The sequence below is a fragment of the Wyeomyia smithii genome, chromosome 3, assembly GCF_029784165.1.
Source record: "Wyeomyia smithii strain HCP4-BCI-WySm-NY-G18 chromosome 3, ASM2978416v1, whole genome shotgun sequence".
Lineage (NCBI taxonomy): Eukaryota > Metazoa > Arthropoda > Insecta > Diptera > Culicidae > Wyeomyia > Wyeomyia smithii.
The window spans coordinates 173158087-173175168 of NC_073696.1; the positions used below are offsets into that span (position 1 = coordinate 173158087).

At 36.2% G+C, this 17082-nt stretch overlaps 1 protein-coding gene across 11 annotated transcripts in view; it reads left to right on the top strand.

Annotated features, from left to right (window-relative positions):
• Positions 1 to 17082, top strand: part of LOC129732288 (synapse-associated protein of 47 kDa) — a 63237-nt gene that overhangs the window by 12058 nt on the left and 34097 nt on the right. For 2 of the 11 annotated variants that reach the window (XM_055693037.1, XM_055693040.1), the window contains exon 1: positions 5100 to 5913. In XM_055693037.1, coding sequence (XP_055549012.1) covers positions 5738 to 5913 — 176 coding nt within the window. In that variant the 5' untranslated portion in view covers positions 5100 to 5737. Of the gene's footprint in view, positions 1 to 5070; positions 5914 to 17082 lie in introns of those variants that run through there. The other 9 variants (XM_055693031.1, XM_055693035.1, XM_055693033.1 and 6 more) reach the window with 9 other exon arrangements.

Genomic DNA, 17082 nt, shown 5'->3' on the forward strand with positions numbered 1-17082 from the left:
GTGCGAAACCAGTACAAAATTGTACGTTTTTAGTACAATTGTTGATGTAGTTTGGAACCAGTACAATGATTGCATGTTGGGCATAACGCAAATCATGCTCTAGTCCTTAGTATAGTGTCGCACCGCAGTCTTCTTTCTAAGCCTGCATGGAACTGAAGTGGCGACTGCTGTATTAGTTAGAACCCCTCCATTTCGACATCGTTGCGCTTCAAGAATTTAGCAAGAATTTAGAAAGAAAGTACGGTGCATTTATGGCCGTAGGGCCACATTACTACAAGATCGGCGACCAGAACAAGCTGGGTACCGGCTTTATAGTACTTGACAGGATGCATAGTCGTGGGATCAAGTGACAGGCGTTTAGCGACCGGTACGGCTTAATAATGAAACTGATGGGGTGAAATGTTCGAACGATACGTTTTATACCAAGGCTTCGTCAGATAATTAGAAAGAAGGAGGGGCTACATAGATGATGGAATGGTAGAGACAAATGTTTCTTGAAAGCTGCGCCGGCCGCTGTCGTAATATTAACACCAACACAAACATGCATTTTTGTAAGGTTTTTTCCGCTAGCAGCAGCATTTGGTAAAACAGAAAATTCAATTAGCCGCTTCTGTACCAAAATTTCGAGGCACCAAAAGGTGCCAGTTGTCGATTATATTGTTGTTTTTTGGTTAGTCCGTCCAGAATTCCAGCCATTTTAGTATTTTGCAGTAGCTATTTATTACCAACAGCCACCAGCATAACGGGAGAAACCGGCACGAGATGACCGGTACTATTTTGTCTTTCCTCCTTTCAGCTGCTAACACCTAGCGCTGTCGTGAAACTAACATCAACACAAACATGCATTTTTGCAAGGTTTTTTTCCGCTAGCAGCAGCAATTGTAAAACATAAAATTCAACTAACCGCTTCTATTATAAAACTGCGAGGCACCAAAAGGTGCCAGTTGCCGATTTCTTGTTTACTGGTTTCCGTCCAGAATTTCAGCCATTTTAGTATTTTGCAGTAGCCACCAGCATTACGGGTGAAACCGGCACGAGATGACCGGTACTATTTTGTTTTTCCTCCTTTTAGCTGCTAACACCGAGCGTCCGTAAGTATCCGGTACGGCTTAATAATGAAACTGATGGGGTGAAATGTTCGAACGATACGTTTTATACCAAGGCTTCGTCAGATAATTAGAAAGAAGGAGGGGCTACATAGATGATGGAATGGTAGAGAAAAATGTTTCTTGAAAGCTGCGCCGGCCGCTGTCGTAATATGGGTTCGCCACAGAAGGCAGAATCACGAAAGGCAGAATCATGAAAGGCAGAACTCTATGACCGTACACACAAGGCAGAATATTTCAAAAGGCAGAATTTCGAAGGGCACGAAAGGCAGAATCACTGGTAGCAAAACCTGACTCACGATAGCCAAGTGCGTGATGGCAAATTGGTGCGAATCCTGGTCACGGTATCAAAGCTGCTACTCTAAATTTATTATTTAATATTATTTGGTAACCAGACATAACAACTGGTCACAAGCAATGACCAGTTTTGATGGAAGGTGCAAATCAAGCCTAATTATTAGATCTGAAACGCGCAAACTGGTTTGGCTCAGGTTCTAAAGACTCTCACGGCATCGGGATAGTAATTTTTCGATGTTAGGTATAACTTACACTAGTCTCAACGGCTTGTTGATTATAATTAACATAAACAACTCATGCGGCGAAGACGCATAATCGAGGGCAAGGAACCGAGGCGGCATAAAGCCGCCGTGGTTTCCGCGGTCCGAGCCGGCCGCCGACCCGCCGTCGGAAGCGGCGGCCTCTCGCATACAAACAACTGATCTAGTGGTTTTCTAGGATTATTCAAACAGGTTTTCTTTCCCTTAGTTTAGTCCGAACGAGCGGTAGCGAGTAAGGACAGCATACACTTGGACAATAGAGTCGGCCAAAGGCCGCGAGTGTGTGTTGTTGAAAAGAACATAGACCATTTTTTGATTCTGCCAATCGTGCTCTTTGTGATTCTGCCATTCGTTATTCTGCCTTATGAAATATTCTGCCTTTCGTAATTCTGCTTTTTGTGATTCTGCCTTTCGTGATTCTGCCTTTTGAATTTCTGCCTTTCGTAGGAGACCCCGTAATATTAACACCAACACAAACATGCATTCTTGCAAGGTTTTTTCCGCTAGCAGCAGCATTTGGTAAAACAGAAAATTCAACTAGCCGCTTCTGTACCAAAATTTCGAGGCACCAAAAGGTGCCAGTTGCCGATTATAGTTTCCTGGTTAGTCCATCCAGAATTCCAGCCATTTAAGTGTTTTGCAGTAGCCATTTACTACTAAAGCCACCAGCATTACGGGTGAAACCGGCACGAGATGAGCGGTACTCTTTTGTATTTCCTTCTTTCAGCTGCTATCACCTATCGTCCGCATGTCACTGGTGCGGTTTCGGAATTAGAATGATGGGGCGCCGGCCGCTGTCGTAAAATTAACACCAACAAAAAGATGCATATTTGCAAGGTTTTTTCCGCTAGCAGCAGCATAAACATCGGAAACAGAAAATGACAACAACAATAACAACAAAGTCAGATCGATTGTATCCGTTAGTGTCGACTGTGCTTGGGAAGAGAGATAGTGATTGGCTGCGCGGTATGATTTAAACAATCAATATTAATTACTAATTTTTCAATAGTGTATCTCAAACAATAGTTTGTTTATGTTACATTAATTTAACCGTAAAAGAATTTCTGATCGATTGATGCCAAAACCTCGAAAACCAGATTATAGATGACTGCAAAATAAGCGCTCAAAACCTGACCACTTTTCTCTGGTTTTCCCTGGTTGAATTACTAGATTTTCAAATTCAGGGGCCTAACTTCGATATAGACGTTAGTCAACGTCAAAAGCACAAAATTTCAACAAAATTAATAACACTCGTTGTGTTCTAAAAAAAAAAATAACATTCGTTTCATATTTCAACAATTTTGGGCGAATCTAGAAAATCTATAACGAGCGTCTTAGCAGAGTGATTGAGATCAATCAAAGAAATAGTTATCGGTTTCCGTTATACTCTACTAAATTTTTTGGAAATAAATATTGAAATTCAGTCCGCAAATATATATTTCGACTGTGACGTACAGTCTTCTTCAGTGCTTATGTGGACTGGTCCACATAAGCACTGAAGAAGACTGTACGTCACAGTCGAAATATATATTTGCGGACTGAATTTCAATATTTATTTCCAAAAAATTTAGTAGAGTATAACGGAAACCGATAACTATTTCTTTGATTGAATTTTGGGCGATTTTCCATATAATGGTACAAACGTGTAATTTTTTGGAAATGCTGCCGTGTTTGTTTAAAAAGGCACAAGAATTAATCTTATCAAGCAGCGGGGATTGAATTTTAGTCTTTCTCGTGAGTTAAATTTAAATATAACTAAATTAAATTAATTAGGTATAATGAAAAAAAAAATGGTCCTAATTTTAATAAACAGCAATCTGTCATTCCTTTCATGTTTTTTAATCTGATCATAATTTTTTCGATGATAGCAATTTAATTTTTTTCATAATAGTAATTCGCAATTTGATGTATTGAATTTTTAAGCAATTAAGCTTCTGGCTCGGATATTTTCGAATGTTTCTGGTACCCGAGACCCGACTCTTTCACAGAAGCATGATAACAAGATAATGATGTCTAATATGATGTATGAAAATCACAAACATTTAATTACTGTGCAAGGTTCAAAGCTCTGAGTGAGGATCAAGTTGGTATAAAAATCGACCAAAAAAATCGCGGGTTCGGGTTTTGAAATTTTGAATTCAGGTCTGGTGCGGGTTTGATCGAAAAAAAATTCGGGTACGGGTCCGGTTCGGGTTTAACAAAAAAAAATCGGGTTCTGGTCGGGTAAGGGTTTGAAAAATATCAAACCCGTCCATCTCTAATGTATAAGCAAAGCCTTGGTGCTACATTCCGATTCGGAACTTGACCTTCTGTTTATTTATACACAGACTTCGCAGTCGACTGTTTAGTGTACAGGACAATTGCGGGGCTGACGCTACGATCCTACTGATACTAACAGTCTTCTCTCGAGCCGAGACTCGAACCTGAGACGACTGGCTTGTTAGGCCATCATCGTACCTCGAGACCATCTGGGAGATCTACTGTACTGGGTTTCGCCTTGGCAGTCATGAATCTTTTAATTTAGAACGAAATTGTTTATATTCGTTCCAACGTTTCAGCACTTGTTGGTTCCTTCATCAGGGGAAACTGAAGTTTTTTATTATAATTTTTCATTTTAATAGAGACTTTTACAACAATTATATTCGAACTACGTTGTATGGTTTGGTCAATAAAACGGTTTCCAACAATTTTAAGCTACGGTAGGCAGTCAGGTAATAAGTGCGTAAATTAATTATACAAACATATAAAGCCAGTCTAGACGAAAAAAACAAAATCTGTGCTTACATGTACAGTAACGTCTTTTTACACGGTTTCATTTTACATGGTTTTTACGACTATCTTCCAAATAACGTGGTTTTTAAGTTGTTTTTTTTTCACACGGTTTTCTTTTGCACGATTTTTCGTCCTCGCGTAAAACAGTTATAGTGGGGTGTTTTTACGATGTTTTTCCAAATAACACGATTTTTTTGCACGGTACGTATCCATCGCGTATAAAAATACTTTACTGTATACACTACCAGAATGCATTTAAGTATTTCAACAGGATTGGTAAATATTTTGGATTCCAAAGCACATCAAAACTTGTGATGCTCTGGAGCATCCATAGAAGAAGTGGATTAATTTTGGATATTTACTTGACTCCTAGAAAATTAAAATAGATTTCTGCTTTTCGAAATATTTTTTTCATAATAAATTATATCTTGATTGATACCATAATCGTTTCATGTCAAAATAGTTTACATTGACCCCATTTATTAATAAGCTTCTCTAATATATAAACCACCGTAACCTAACTACCGAAAGTTGACAGATGGGTTTCTATGATTAATTTTTTTCTTCAAGTTATACGCATGCGTCGGGCCACGCTTGACATCGTTCTCATTCGCACATTTCCGGCACCACATTCGTTAAAAAGCGTGCAGAAATGGTAGTAGTTCTCAATCCTGGCAGATGCGCACTTGCAGCACAATTTCCGATTCAAGATTCGATCGGTTACCGTGTCAAGTGGTAGACGGGAATTGAATTTCGTTGTACTTTTTCCTAGAAAGCCCACTGCTGGAAAACCCTTTTCCAATTTTCAATATCCCACAAGTGTACACTTTTGGTCTCGAATTCAGGAAATCGTTGGTAAAATGTTTCAGTCTATTTATCCAGATCACTAGAAATCATAACCGAAACCCTCTTTGTTCCTAACTAGTAATGGCATAGCGTGAAAACTCACATCGAAATCAAAAGCTCTAATCAATAAAGAAAAAAACGGTGAAAATTCAATACTCATTAAACATATTTGAAGTTTTACGACAAATAACAGTTTTAGTAAAAATTGTGGGAGTAAATGTGAAAATCTTATATTGTGTAAAGTGACCCGTAACTATATCCATCGAATTTTTGCGTCTTGAGCAAAATTGTGTAGTGAAAAGGGAGCGAATCAAAAAGCATAGTGAATATTTTTTGCTCTCGTGTTCCATTACATAAATTTATCTGCAGACAGATATCCTATTAAATAAAAAGGACTATCGTGATTCAAGAAAAGTGAGAGTGATATAAGGAATTTGCAGAAACGTTACAGTAAATATGTTTTCCGGATTAACAAATCAAGTCAGCTCATGGATTGGAGCTGCCAAAGGTGAACCTCAAGATGAGGAGGTCCCGACTCCTCCGAACTCTGCAGCTACGGCAACGACAGCTCCTGCTCCTGCTCCAGCTGCGGATACCGCAGCAGTGTCCGCAGGAGATGAGGGTGATAAAAGGTAAGGAAAATAATATGAAAATTGAAGTAATCAATAACAATGCTCTCAATTCTTGATTAACCAACTTACCCACTATGCCCTTGATATCCTAATGAGAAAATACATTTGATCGACATGCAATAAAGTCTTTTTGAATAAGAAGTTTTTCAGTTTACTTTACGTTCAAAAAATTTCTCAGGTTGTAAAATTCAAATGCAATTACATTCACACAATTGGAAGGCAATGCAAGTAATAGTAATGTTGTCAACTTCCATTTGAGGTCTTTCTATGTTAAAAATGAATTAGTGTGTGCCATAAAAATTGTCGAAACAATAACAAATAACAGATTGGGAAAGAAAGCCAAGAGCATTCAAAAGGTCAAAAATTTGTAATATTCGTAATAGGGGAATTAGGGGCATAATGAGCACACGGGGCCAAGTGGGCACCCCTCTTTTATGCGAAACTACGATTTTTTTAATACAATATGGTATGTGAAATTCTTCCGTAGTTACTACAGTATCTCTTTATGTAGAACAGAAGTGGTTTGTCTGTTTAAAATATAAAAATATATTGAAAAAACAATTTGGTTCCCGGATGTTGGAAAAATTATTATTATTGCGCACTACAAAATAAGCTTCTACGGTCGTTTAAATGGCTCAATCAAGTATAGAGACACATCGATATGACGTATGGGTCGTATCCCAAATTTCACCATCATCAAAGTTTTGATTTTAAGCTATAATTAGTATTAAAAACTCATGCTAACTTTAACTAGTTCGATAGGGGCGAAATGGTCACCTTTAGGAGGGGTGAAATGAGCACACCTTGTCACATAAACTTACGTGAAATTCATCTCAGTAGACTCGTGAGTTTGTCTGTTTCTATAGTCAGTGTTTGGTTACAGTGATGGTGCGAACATATTTTAGAAAATCTTTGAGACCGAATCGGTCAGAAAAAGGGACTGCAGGCAGAATTGGTCACTAAAAGGCGCGACGGGACATTCACGAAACAAGCCGCCAAGTATCACGGTATCCCGCGACAAACGTTGGCCCATTAGTTGTACTTCTACACAGTTTCAAGATATGTTCTATAAGAGTGCTCATTATACGCCGTGGGTGCTCATTTTGCCCCAGTGGGGTGCTCATTGTGCCCCACACATCGACTGATTGCTAATTTTTGATGCATGAATCTAATTTGTGATTTTCACCATCATACGATAATCTTTTCAATTTGTAAATAGTGTACCTTTAATTATAGATAGTTAATTCAAGTTTTGCACTGAAGACAGCTAAAAATTTTTGTCGTTTTCCATGTTTAAATCAGCAACCAAGTTAGGGTGCTCATTATGCCCTATTCCCCCTATCCTATCGTCTATCGATATTTTAATATCTTTGAATAAGGGGGAGATTTGTTTGCCACAAAACTGAAGTATTTCAAAATAAATTATCAACTAATTATTTTGTGTGACCAGTCACACATGATAACTTTTCGACACTATCGGAGATGTGTAACAGAAATTGTTAAGATTTATTTAATTTCGCAAATAGCGCTAATCATTCGCAGGGATTCGAACCTACTTGTCGGAAAAACAATGAATAAAATAACCATACAATGAACTTAACTACTAGTTCGTTAGCAATTGAAGATTGGAACGATTTCTGTCGAAAGTCCGTGTAATTTTTCAAGATTAGCATTTATATATTTAAGCGAAATAATTTACTTTTAACCCTTTATAAGGCAGTGGCAACTATATTGCCACCAACAACTTTCGTTTTTTTCTGCTTCATAATTTTAGGCTATGATCAGTGATCAGAAATAAACAATAAAATTTAATGACATTTTTTTAGCCTCGGCCCGTTAAAGGGTTTAACTGCTTTCTTCACAAAAAACGTCAGTAACATTACTTTGCTCCCCCCACTCTTCCTCTAAAACACGAAATAATCCACCTAGCTGTTAGACCTAGCCTTTTTCATTCGAACTTATTATTTGTTGAAATAGATTTACTCGAACACTTCAATTGTTAGAAAAAAACATAAACCTTGATAATTTCCGCTGGATTTATTTTTCGCGCCTAATAATATTTTTTGGTAGCCAACAGTATAACTATGCCGAACATTTAAAGTTTAATATTCACACACATGCGAACAAACATTGGCATATACACTTGCAAATAACATTATAAAATATGTATATATAAATATATCAGTCAGTGGTCACGCACACGCCAAACGTAAGTTACGAAAATTGTCTTCTTCCCTAGCAAACTATGAGCCTGAAGTACACCACTACTGGCGTCACTCCATACAAGGTGCAATTGTCTATGTTAACTCGTTTTATTCGACTGTCTACTGTCGGTTTGTCTATGTTAAGTCGTTTAATTCGATAAATATTCCATGAAAAGGAAAAAGGGGGATTGCATTCATGTATTGTTTATTAATGTTTTTACAAACATTCTGCCTCAGGAAGGTCTAAAGTCACCGTGTCCTTTCCCGTACTAGTGGATATTTGCATCAGAGGAAATAATTAAAACGTGTGTGTATATTACGGTGGGTAAACTTAATCAATTCGCCAAAACGTCATTTTGTCTCGTTGCTTTATAAATACAGATACAAAATAAGAATACACTATTTGTCATTATTTTGAAACGTGATGTCAAATTTGATCACCAGTTTTTGTTTTAGATGTTTGGACACCATGCAGTTTACGATTTTTCTAAAATCAAACATAGGTGCAGTTCGCTGAATATATTCAACAGTAGGCAAACCCTTTCATTAACCATGCATTTGTTGATTTGTTTTAAGGGGGGACCCTACTCTAGAAGGTCGAAAAATCATGAATTTTCATATTTTTTTTGGCTGTCTAGAGTAAAGTGAAGTGTTTGGCTATTTTGGCTATTGATTAAGGTATATTTGAAGATGTATTTTCCATGTCGTGAATGTAAATATAGTGAGCATTACACTGTTGGCAGCTGGGAACGTGGATGCACTCTCTAAATCAGTACCTAACTGGTGGTAAGTTTTTCTCAGCTTCTAGTAGACCGCTCGGGCTGAAATTTTTTTTTCAGTATATAGAAACATATTATCTATCTTGTTACGTAGCCGTTTTTGAAAATTCCAAAAATTGCCAAAATGGCGACCATTTTAGTAAAAAAATTGTTTTTTTTTTCATGAAAAATCACTATTTAAAAAATCATAAAACATTGAAAAACTCAGATATCAAAAAACGGCTACGTAACAAGTTAGATAATCCATTTTACATGTTTGAAAAAAAAATTCAGCAAAATCGGTTAAGTAGATGCTGAGAAAAATTTACCAACAGTTGAAAAAACATGGTTTCGAGAGAAACGCTGCCTACAGCGTAATCCTCACTATATTTGTATCCAGAACGTGCAAAATATATCTTCAAATATACCTTAATCAATAGCCACAATATCCGAACACATCACTCTACTCTAAGCATCCGAAAAAAATACGAAAATTTATTATTTTTCGACTTTCCAGAGAAGGGTCCCCCCTTAAAAGAAGAACAAAACAAATCCCGAAATCGACGTTAAGGTTAAACACCAGGAACAAGGTCTCTATGATGGAATGCGGGGGACAGAGTCTTCATGCGCGAAATTGATCATGTGTGAGGTTATATCGGAGTAACTCAGAGTGATTTGATCTACCCGACAATGTTTAGGAGACGTCAGTACCCAGTTATTCTAGGCTTTGCTATGACTATTGAAAAGTACGGAGGCAAACTTTTGCGCGTATGAATGTTTTCTGGAGTAGTTCGATATTTTATCATGGGCAACTATTTTGCAAACTGTTACTTTTTTCTCAATTACATTCGTTTTTATTTGTTTTGTAAGTTTGACTTGAAACGTAACATCATAAAATTGAAAAATTGGACTCTCATTTAAGTTATACAGTTTAAACGAAAATTTATAAATTATTAGAAAACAAAATTTTGAAAATGGTTAAATAATGAAAAAAAAAGTTCTGTGCAGTGGCTCCGTATGAGAGGGAAGACGTTGCTTCGTTTTCAAATAAACGCTCAATCCAGGCTTTTTCATGATATACTGAAAAAAGGATGTTTCTCTCAGTTAAGGTCAACAGTTGAGTTCAAATTAGCGTTGACCAGCTACATCGAAATGTCGAATTGTCATAGTTGAATCTTGATTCCAAGCTAGATTCTTTAAAGAAGGTTAAGAGCAAAATCATTTCAAATCGCCTGGAAATACGCGAAAATTTAATTGACCATTTTTGATTTGAATGAAACTTTGCAGACGTATTTGGCTTAGCAAACTGAGCATTTTTCACAGGTGGAGAGATTTTTTACACCCATGAGTTACATTCTAAAAGGGCGTATGCCTGTTGGCATAGGTTTTATTCGAAGCATTGTAGCCCACAAACCGTTGGTTGTATAGAAAAACTGTCTGAGAATGAGTTGTAGGGAATTAAAATGCACCATAAAAAAATATACACTGCACAAAAAATTTTTTTTTGACCAAAAAAAAATTAAAAATAAACATTAAATTCAATTTGAAAAAAAAAGAGTTGAATTTTTTTTTCATTTTTTTTTTCAAAGAAACTTAACGTTAATACGCAACTTTTAAGAAAAGTCCAGGATGGAGAAATGAAAAATAATTTGTTTATGGTAGATTATTTTTTTATGAAAATTCTAATTCAAACATTTTTCAAAATATTTGTATTCTGATGATTTTAAAAAATGCAGAGAGTCATTTTTAATCAAAAAGCTCTTGGTAGTAAACATTCTAAAGGCATTGGTTTTCGAGTTATTTCTAATTTAAGCTCGAAAAATTATAATTATTTAGGAAAATACACGTTTCTCTTAATTTGCCCATGGTTCTCCAGCAAAAACCATACGTTCATTGGAATGCTTGATCAAAAATATACAATTCATTCTTTGCAAACAAAACGATTGGGCGAACAGTTCTCAAGAAAAGAGTCAAATGTTCTAAGTGATATAAATTTATATAAGAATCAAATATTTATTTTCGAGTTTTATTATCTTAGGAACATATTTTTTTATGACATAGATACTTTACAGAACTAGTTTCACCTTATATTTTATATACATCATAAGTAAATAATTCGTCATCTTTTGAAAACAGCTTCGTTTGTATCTTATTTTCTAAAATCAGAACAAAAGAGTAATACTTTTGTGTGGCAGCTATTATTTTAGATTTTTTGAAAATATTGCTCCATTCTGTTACTCCTTGTTCATATTCTTCATATGATATTTTTGATGAATTTTTATTACTTTTCTGACCAATCATACAATTCTTTTGCGCTTGTGATGGGATGTTCATGTTCTTTAGCTAAACTTGCATTTCCTGCCATTCGTTTTAATATGCCACCAATTGCATCGCATGGGCCTTTACCATGAGAAGTCGCAAAAAAATGCCACTCTGCATCGACGTTATATTTTGTTTTGAACTTACAAAGACTTGCAAAGTTTTTTCTATTTTTATATTGTGACTACAACAGACATTAATATCGTTTTTTTCAACTCTATTGTTGTTTTCAAAAAACTCATTAATTTGGCAATGAACACCTGAACCGTAACAGTATCATGATGGAGTACTTCCGATATTATGATGAAGCTGATATTCTTAAGTGTTCCAGATTCTGAATAGTAAACAACGAAGGGATGAATGGTGGCTTGAACATCATTCCAATAACTACACGAATCAGAAATTGATAAAGACGTATTGAAATGAGCTTGACTGTTCAATATTTTTAATTTTGCAAAAACGTGTTTGTTTAATTTGCGTAAGCTTGATGAGCACCGATGATCAGGAAAGGGTTTACAGCATTTGGGCTTGGTGTATTTCATTTTCACTTTATTCATCTTCACAAAATGCAAACTGTTTCTAACACATCTGGAGTAGTGCAATCGTATTTATATACGAAAACAGATATTATAGGTAACCCAGTACTTTACTAACAGTTATTATTAGTAAACAAGTAGGTGGTGTTGCACGACAAACATATTTTTTTATAAAACATTCGGCAAGGGGGAACGTGTAGGTTGGCTAAGGTTTAGCCCTTGAGTTATTTATCCAATCGTTTTGTTGTCAAAGAATGAATTGTATATTTTTGATCAAGCATTCCAATGAACGTATGGTTTTTGTTGGAGAACTTTGGACAAATTAAGAAAAACGCGTATTTTCCGAAATATTAATAATTTTCGAGCTTAAATTTAAAATAACTCGAAAACCGATGCCTTTAGAATGTTTACTACCAAGAGCTTTTTGATTCAAAATGACTCTCTGCATATTTTAAAATCATCAGAATACAAATATTTTGGAAATTGTTTAAATTAGAATTTTTATAAAAAAATTAATCTACCATAAAAAAATTATATTTCATTTCTACATCCCAAACTTTTTTTTAAAAGTTACGTAATAACATCAAGTTTCTTTAAAAAAAAAAATTAAAAAAAATTCAACTCTTTTTTTTTAAATTGAAATTTAATGTTTATTTTTAATTTTTTTTGGTCAAAAAAATTTTTTTGTACAGTGTATATTTTTTTTTATGGTTCATTTTTAATTCCCAACAACTCATTCTCAGACAGTTTTTCTATACAACCAACGGTTTCTGGGCTACAATGCTTCGAATAAAACCTATGCCAAAAGGCATACGCCCTTTTAGAATGTAACTCATGGGTGTAAAAAATCTCTCCACCTGTGAAAAATGCTCAGTTTGCTAAGCCAAATACGTGTGCAAAGTTTCATTCAAATCAAAAATGGTCGATATTCGACCATAGGTCATTTGGCGCGATCTTGCCCTTAATCATTTTAAAATAAATTCGAGCATTAATAGTAAGTCTATTAGTCCAACATGCATTTTAAAAGTGGCGGGCCACTACCGACCAACTAGTTAAGTTACTTAAGTTAAGTTATGTTTTAAAGTTGTTTATTTTTTAGCTCATTTGAGTTAGCTTGACGGATTTACTGGGGTTAGTATGGTTTTACAATTTTCTGGTTGGGGTCTGGTTGGAGCTTGAGTTTGTTTGTATTATTAAGTAATTATTAACTATAACTATTCTAAGATAAATCTAAACTAATTTTTAATTATAAATAACTAAATTTTCGCACATGTATTACACTGCATTTCACATTGCACCAAATTATCATGATCTCGAAACAGGTAAAGCACTGTATCCAATCAGGCTTCGAGTTTTTGTGTCTTCAGCACAAGATACATCAGTCACTCAGTGAAAGAAGGATGGGTAGTCTGATAAGATACAAAAAAACCTAAATTATTCCACCTAGCGGTCAGACCCAGCCTTTCTCATTCAAACTTATATTTGTAAAAATAGATTTACATGACGGCTTCTATCCAATAAATGTATATTCACTCTTTAGGTTCTAAAATATTGATGTTGTGAGCTATACATATAAACCTAAATTAATACACCTAGCGGTCAGACCCAGCCTTTCTCATTCAAACTTTTATTTGTAAAAATAGATTTACATGAACGCTTCAATCCAATAAATGTATATTCACTCTTTAGGTTCTAAAATATTGATGTTGCAAATCTATACATATAAAAATGCCGTCCGGTCTGTCTCTCTGTCAGTCTGATACATATAGGCTCGGAAACTACCGAACCGATCGACGTGAAAATTTGTAAGTAGAGGTTTTTGGTGCCGATAAAGGTTCCTATGATAAGTTGAGACCCCTCCCTTTTCTGGAAGGGAGGGGTCCTATACAAATGAAACACAAATTCATGCACATCTTGAAAACTAACCAAGCAAATGGAACCAAATTTGGCATGTGGATGTTTTAAGGAGTGACAATTATGTCCATATTGGTTCGACACCCTTCCCTTTTCTGGAAAGGAGGGGTTCCATACAAATGAAACACAAATTTCTGCATATCTCAAGAACTAACCAAGTAAATGGAACCAAGTTTGGCGGGTGGATATTTCTCGGGGTAAAAAATATATCTGTAATGGTTTGACACCCCTCCCTCTTTTATAAGGGAGGGGTCCCATACAAATGAAACACAAACTTCGCACAGCTCGAGAGCCAATCAACCAAATAGAACCAAATTTGGCATGTCAATGTTTTCAGAGGTAACAAATATGTCCATAATGGTTCGACGCCCCTCCCTCTTATGTGAGGGAGGGGTTCCACATCTCGAGAACTTATCAACTAAATGGAACCAAAATTAGCAGGTGAATGTTTTTAGGGGTAACACATATATCCATAATGGTTTGATACCCCTCCCTCTTCTATGAGGGAGGGGTCCCATACAAATGAAACACAAATTTCGCACAGCTCGGGAACCAACCAAGCAAATACAACCAAATTTGACAGGTGAATGTTTTTAGGTGTAACAAACATGTCCATAATGGTTCGACATCCTTCCTCCTTCTGACATGTCTCCAAATACACACCATTTTGAGATCCAAGATGGCGACTTCCGGTTTCTGAAAAACAGCGGCAAATGATCAAATACCACCCAACATGAATATTTCCGGAATTGTTATGATGCACTGAAGCCACAAATCGACCTCAGACAACATATTGAATTGTAAGATGGCAACTTCCGGTGTTTGGAAAACAGCCGAAAATGACCAAATACTACACCCAATATGAGTGTTTCTTTAACCAGAATGACGCTCAGAGGCAAAAAATTGTCTCCTAATGCCATTTTGAAATCCAAGATGGCGACTTCCGGTTTCTGAAAAACAGCGGCAAATGACCAAATATTACCCAATATAGGTATTTCCGGAATTGTTATGATGCACTGAAGCCACAAATCGATCTTAGACAATATTTTAAATTATAATATGGCGACTTCCGGTGTCCGAAAAAACAGCCAAAAATGACCAAATACCACCCAATATGAGTGTTTCTTTAACCAGAATGACGCTCAGAGACAAAAAAATTGTCCCAAAATGCCATTTTGAAATCCAAGATGGCGACTTCCGGTTTCTGAAAAACAGCGGTCAATGACCAAATACCACCTAATATGGGTATTTCCGAAATCGTGATGATGCACTGAAACCACAAATCGACCTCAGACAACATATCGAATTGTAAGATGGCGACTTCCGGTGAATGGAAAACAGCCGAAAATTATCAAATGCTACCCAATATGAGTGTTTCTTTAACCAGAATGACGCTCAGAGTGCAGAAATTGTCTCCAAATGCAATTTTGAAATCCAAGATGGCGACTTCCGGTTTCTGAAAAACAGCGGCAAATGATCAAATACCACCCAACATGAATATTTCCGGAATTGTTATGATGCACTGAAGCCACAAATCGACCTCAGACAACATATTGAATTGTAAGATGGCAACTTCCGGTGTTTGGAAAACAGCCGAAAATGACCAAATACCACCCAATATGAGTGTCTCTTCGACTAGAATGACTCTCAGAGGCCAGAAGTTGTCTCCAAATGTCATTTTGAAATCCAATATGGCGACTTCCGGTTTCTGAAAAACAGCGGAAAATGACCAAGTACCACCCAATATGGGTATTTCCGGAATTGTTATGATGCACTGAAACCAGGAATCGACCTCAGACAATATTTTGAATTGTAAGATGGTGACTTTCGGTGAATGGAAAACAGCCGAAAATTACCAAATACCACCCAATATGAGTGAAATGGCGCTCAGAGGCCAGAAATTGTCTTCAAATGCCATTTGGAAATCCAAGATGGCGACTTCCGGTTTATTAAAAACAGCCAAAAATGGCCGATTTCCATCCAATACGAGATTCTTCGGAACCAAAATGATATACAGGAGCTAGAATCGACCACATACACCATTTCGAATTCTAAGATTGTGACTTCCAGTTTCTGGAAAAAAAAATGTCTCCAATGCCCAGAAATTGTATCCAAATGCCATTTTAAAATCCAGATGGCGACTTCCGGTTTCTGAAAAATAGCCTAAAGTGACCAAATACCACACAATATGAGTGTTTCTTTAACCAGAATGATGCAAGGAGCTAAAAATTGACCTCAGACACCATTTTGAATTGTAAGATGACAACTTCTGGGAAACAGCCGAATACTACTACATATGGATATTTCCGTAATCGAAATAATGTATAGAAGCCAAACATTGACCATGGACATCATTTTGAATTTGAAGATGACCACTTTCAGTTTCTGGAAAACAACGAAAATAACTGAATACCACCCAATATGAGTATTTCCTAAATGGAGGTGATGTTCTAAAGGCAAAAGTCGAGGATGTTGTCATTCCGATAAAACCAATCATTTCAAACGATATAAACAAATCGCAAGAAATCAATGGATTTGCAATGTTTAAAATTATTAAATTAAACAAAAAAATAGGCGGGACGAAGTTTGCCGGGTCAGCTAGTGAAACATAAATTTCTGCACAACTCAAGAACAAATCAAGCAAATTAAACCGAATTTGGCATGTGGATGTTTTAAGAGGTAACAAATATGTCCATAATAGTTGAACGCCCCTCCCTTTTTTGGAAAGGAGGGGTTCCATACAAATGGAACACAAATTTCTGCACATCTCGAGAACTAATCAATTAAATGGAACCAAATTTGGCAGCAAAATGTTTTTAGTGGTAAAAACTATGTCCATAATGTTTTGACACCCCTCCTTCTTTTGGAAGGGAGGGGTGCCATACAAATGAAACACGAATTTCTGCACATCTCGAGAACTTACCAACTAAATGGAACCAAATTTGGCAGGTGAATGTTTTTAGAGGTAACAAATATGTTCCATAATCGACCTCAGGCAACATTTTGGATTGTGAGATGACAACTTCCGGTTTCTGGAAAACAGCCAAAACTGGCCGATACTCACCCAATATAACAATATCCGGATCTAGAATGATACACAGGAGCTAAAATCGACCACAGATACCATTTTGAATTCTAAGATGGCGACTTCCGGTATTGGGTGTTATTCGATCATTTTCGGCTGTTTCCCAGGAACATGTGATTCCAGAAGAGGGAGGGGCGTCGAACCATTATGGACATATTTGTTACCTCTTAAAACATTCAACCAGAATGACGCTCAGAGGCCAGAAATTATCTTAAACACCATTTTAAAATCCAAATAGCGACTTCCGGTTTGTGAAAAACAGCCAAAAATAACCAAATACCATCCAATATGAGTATCTCTGGAACAAGAATGATGCAATGAGCTAACAATTGACCTCAGGCACCATTTTGAAT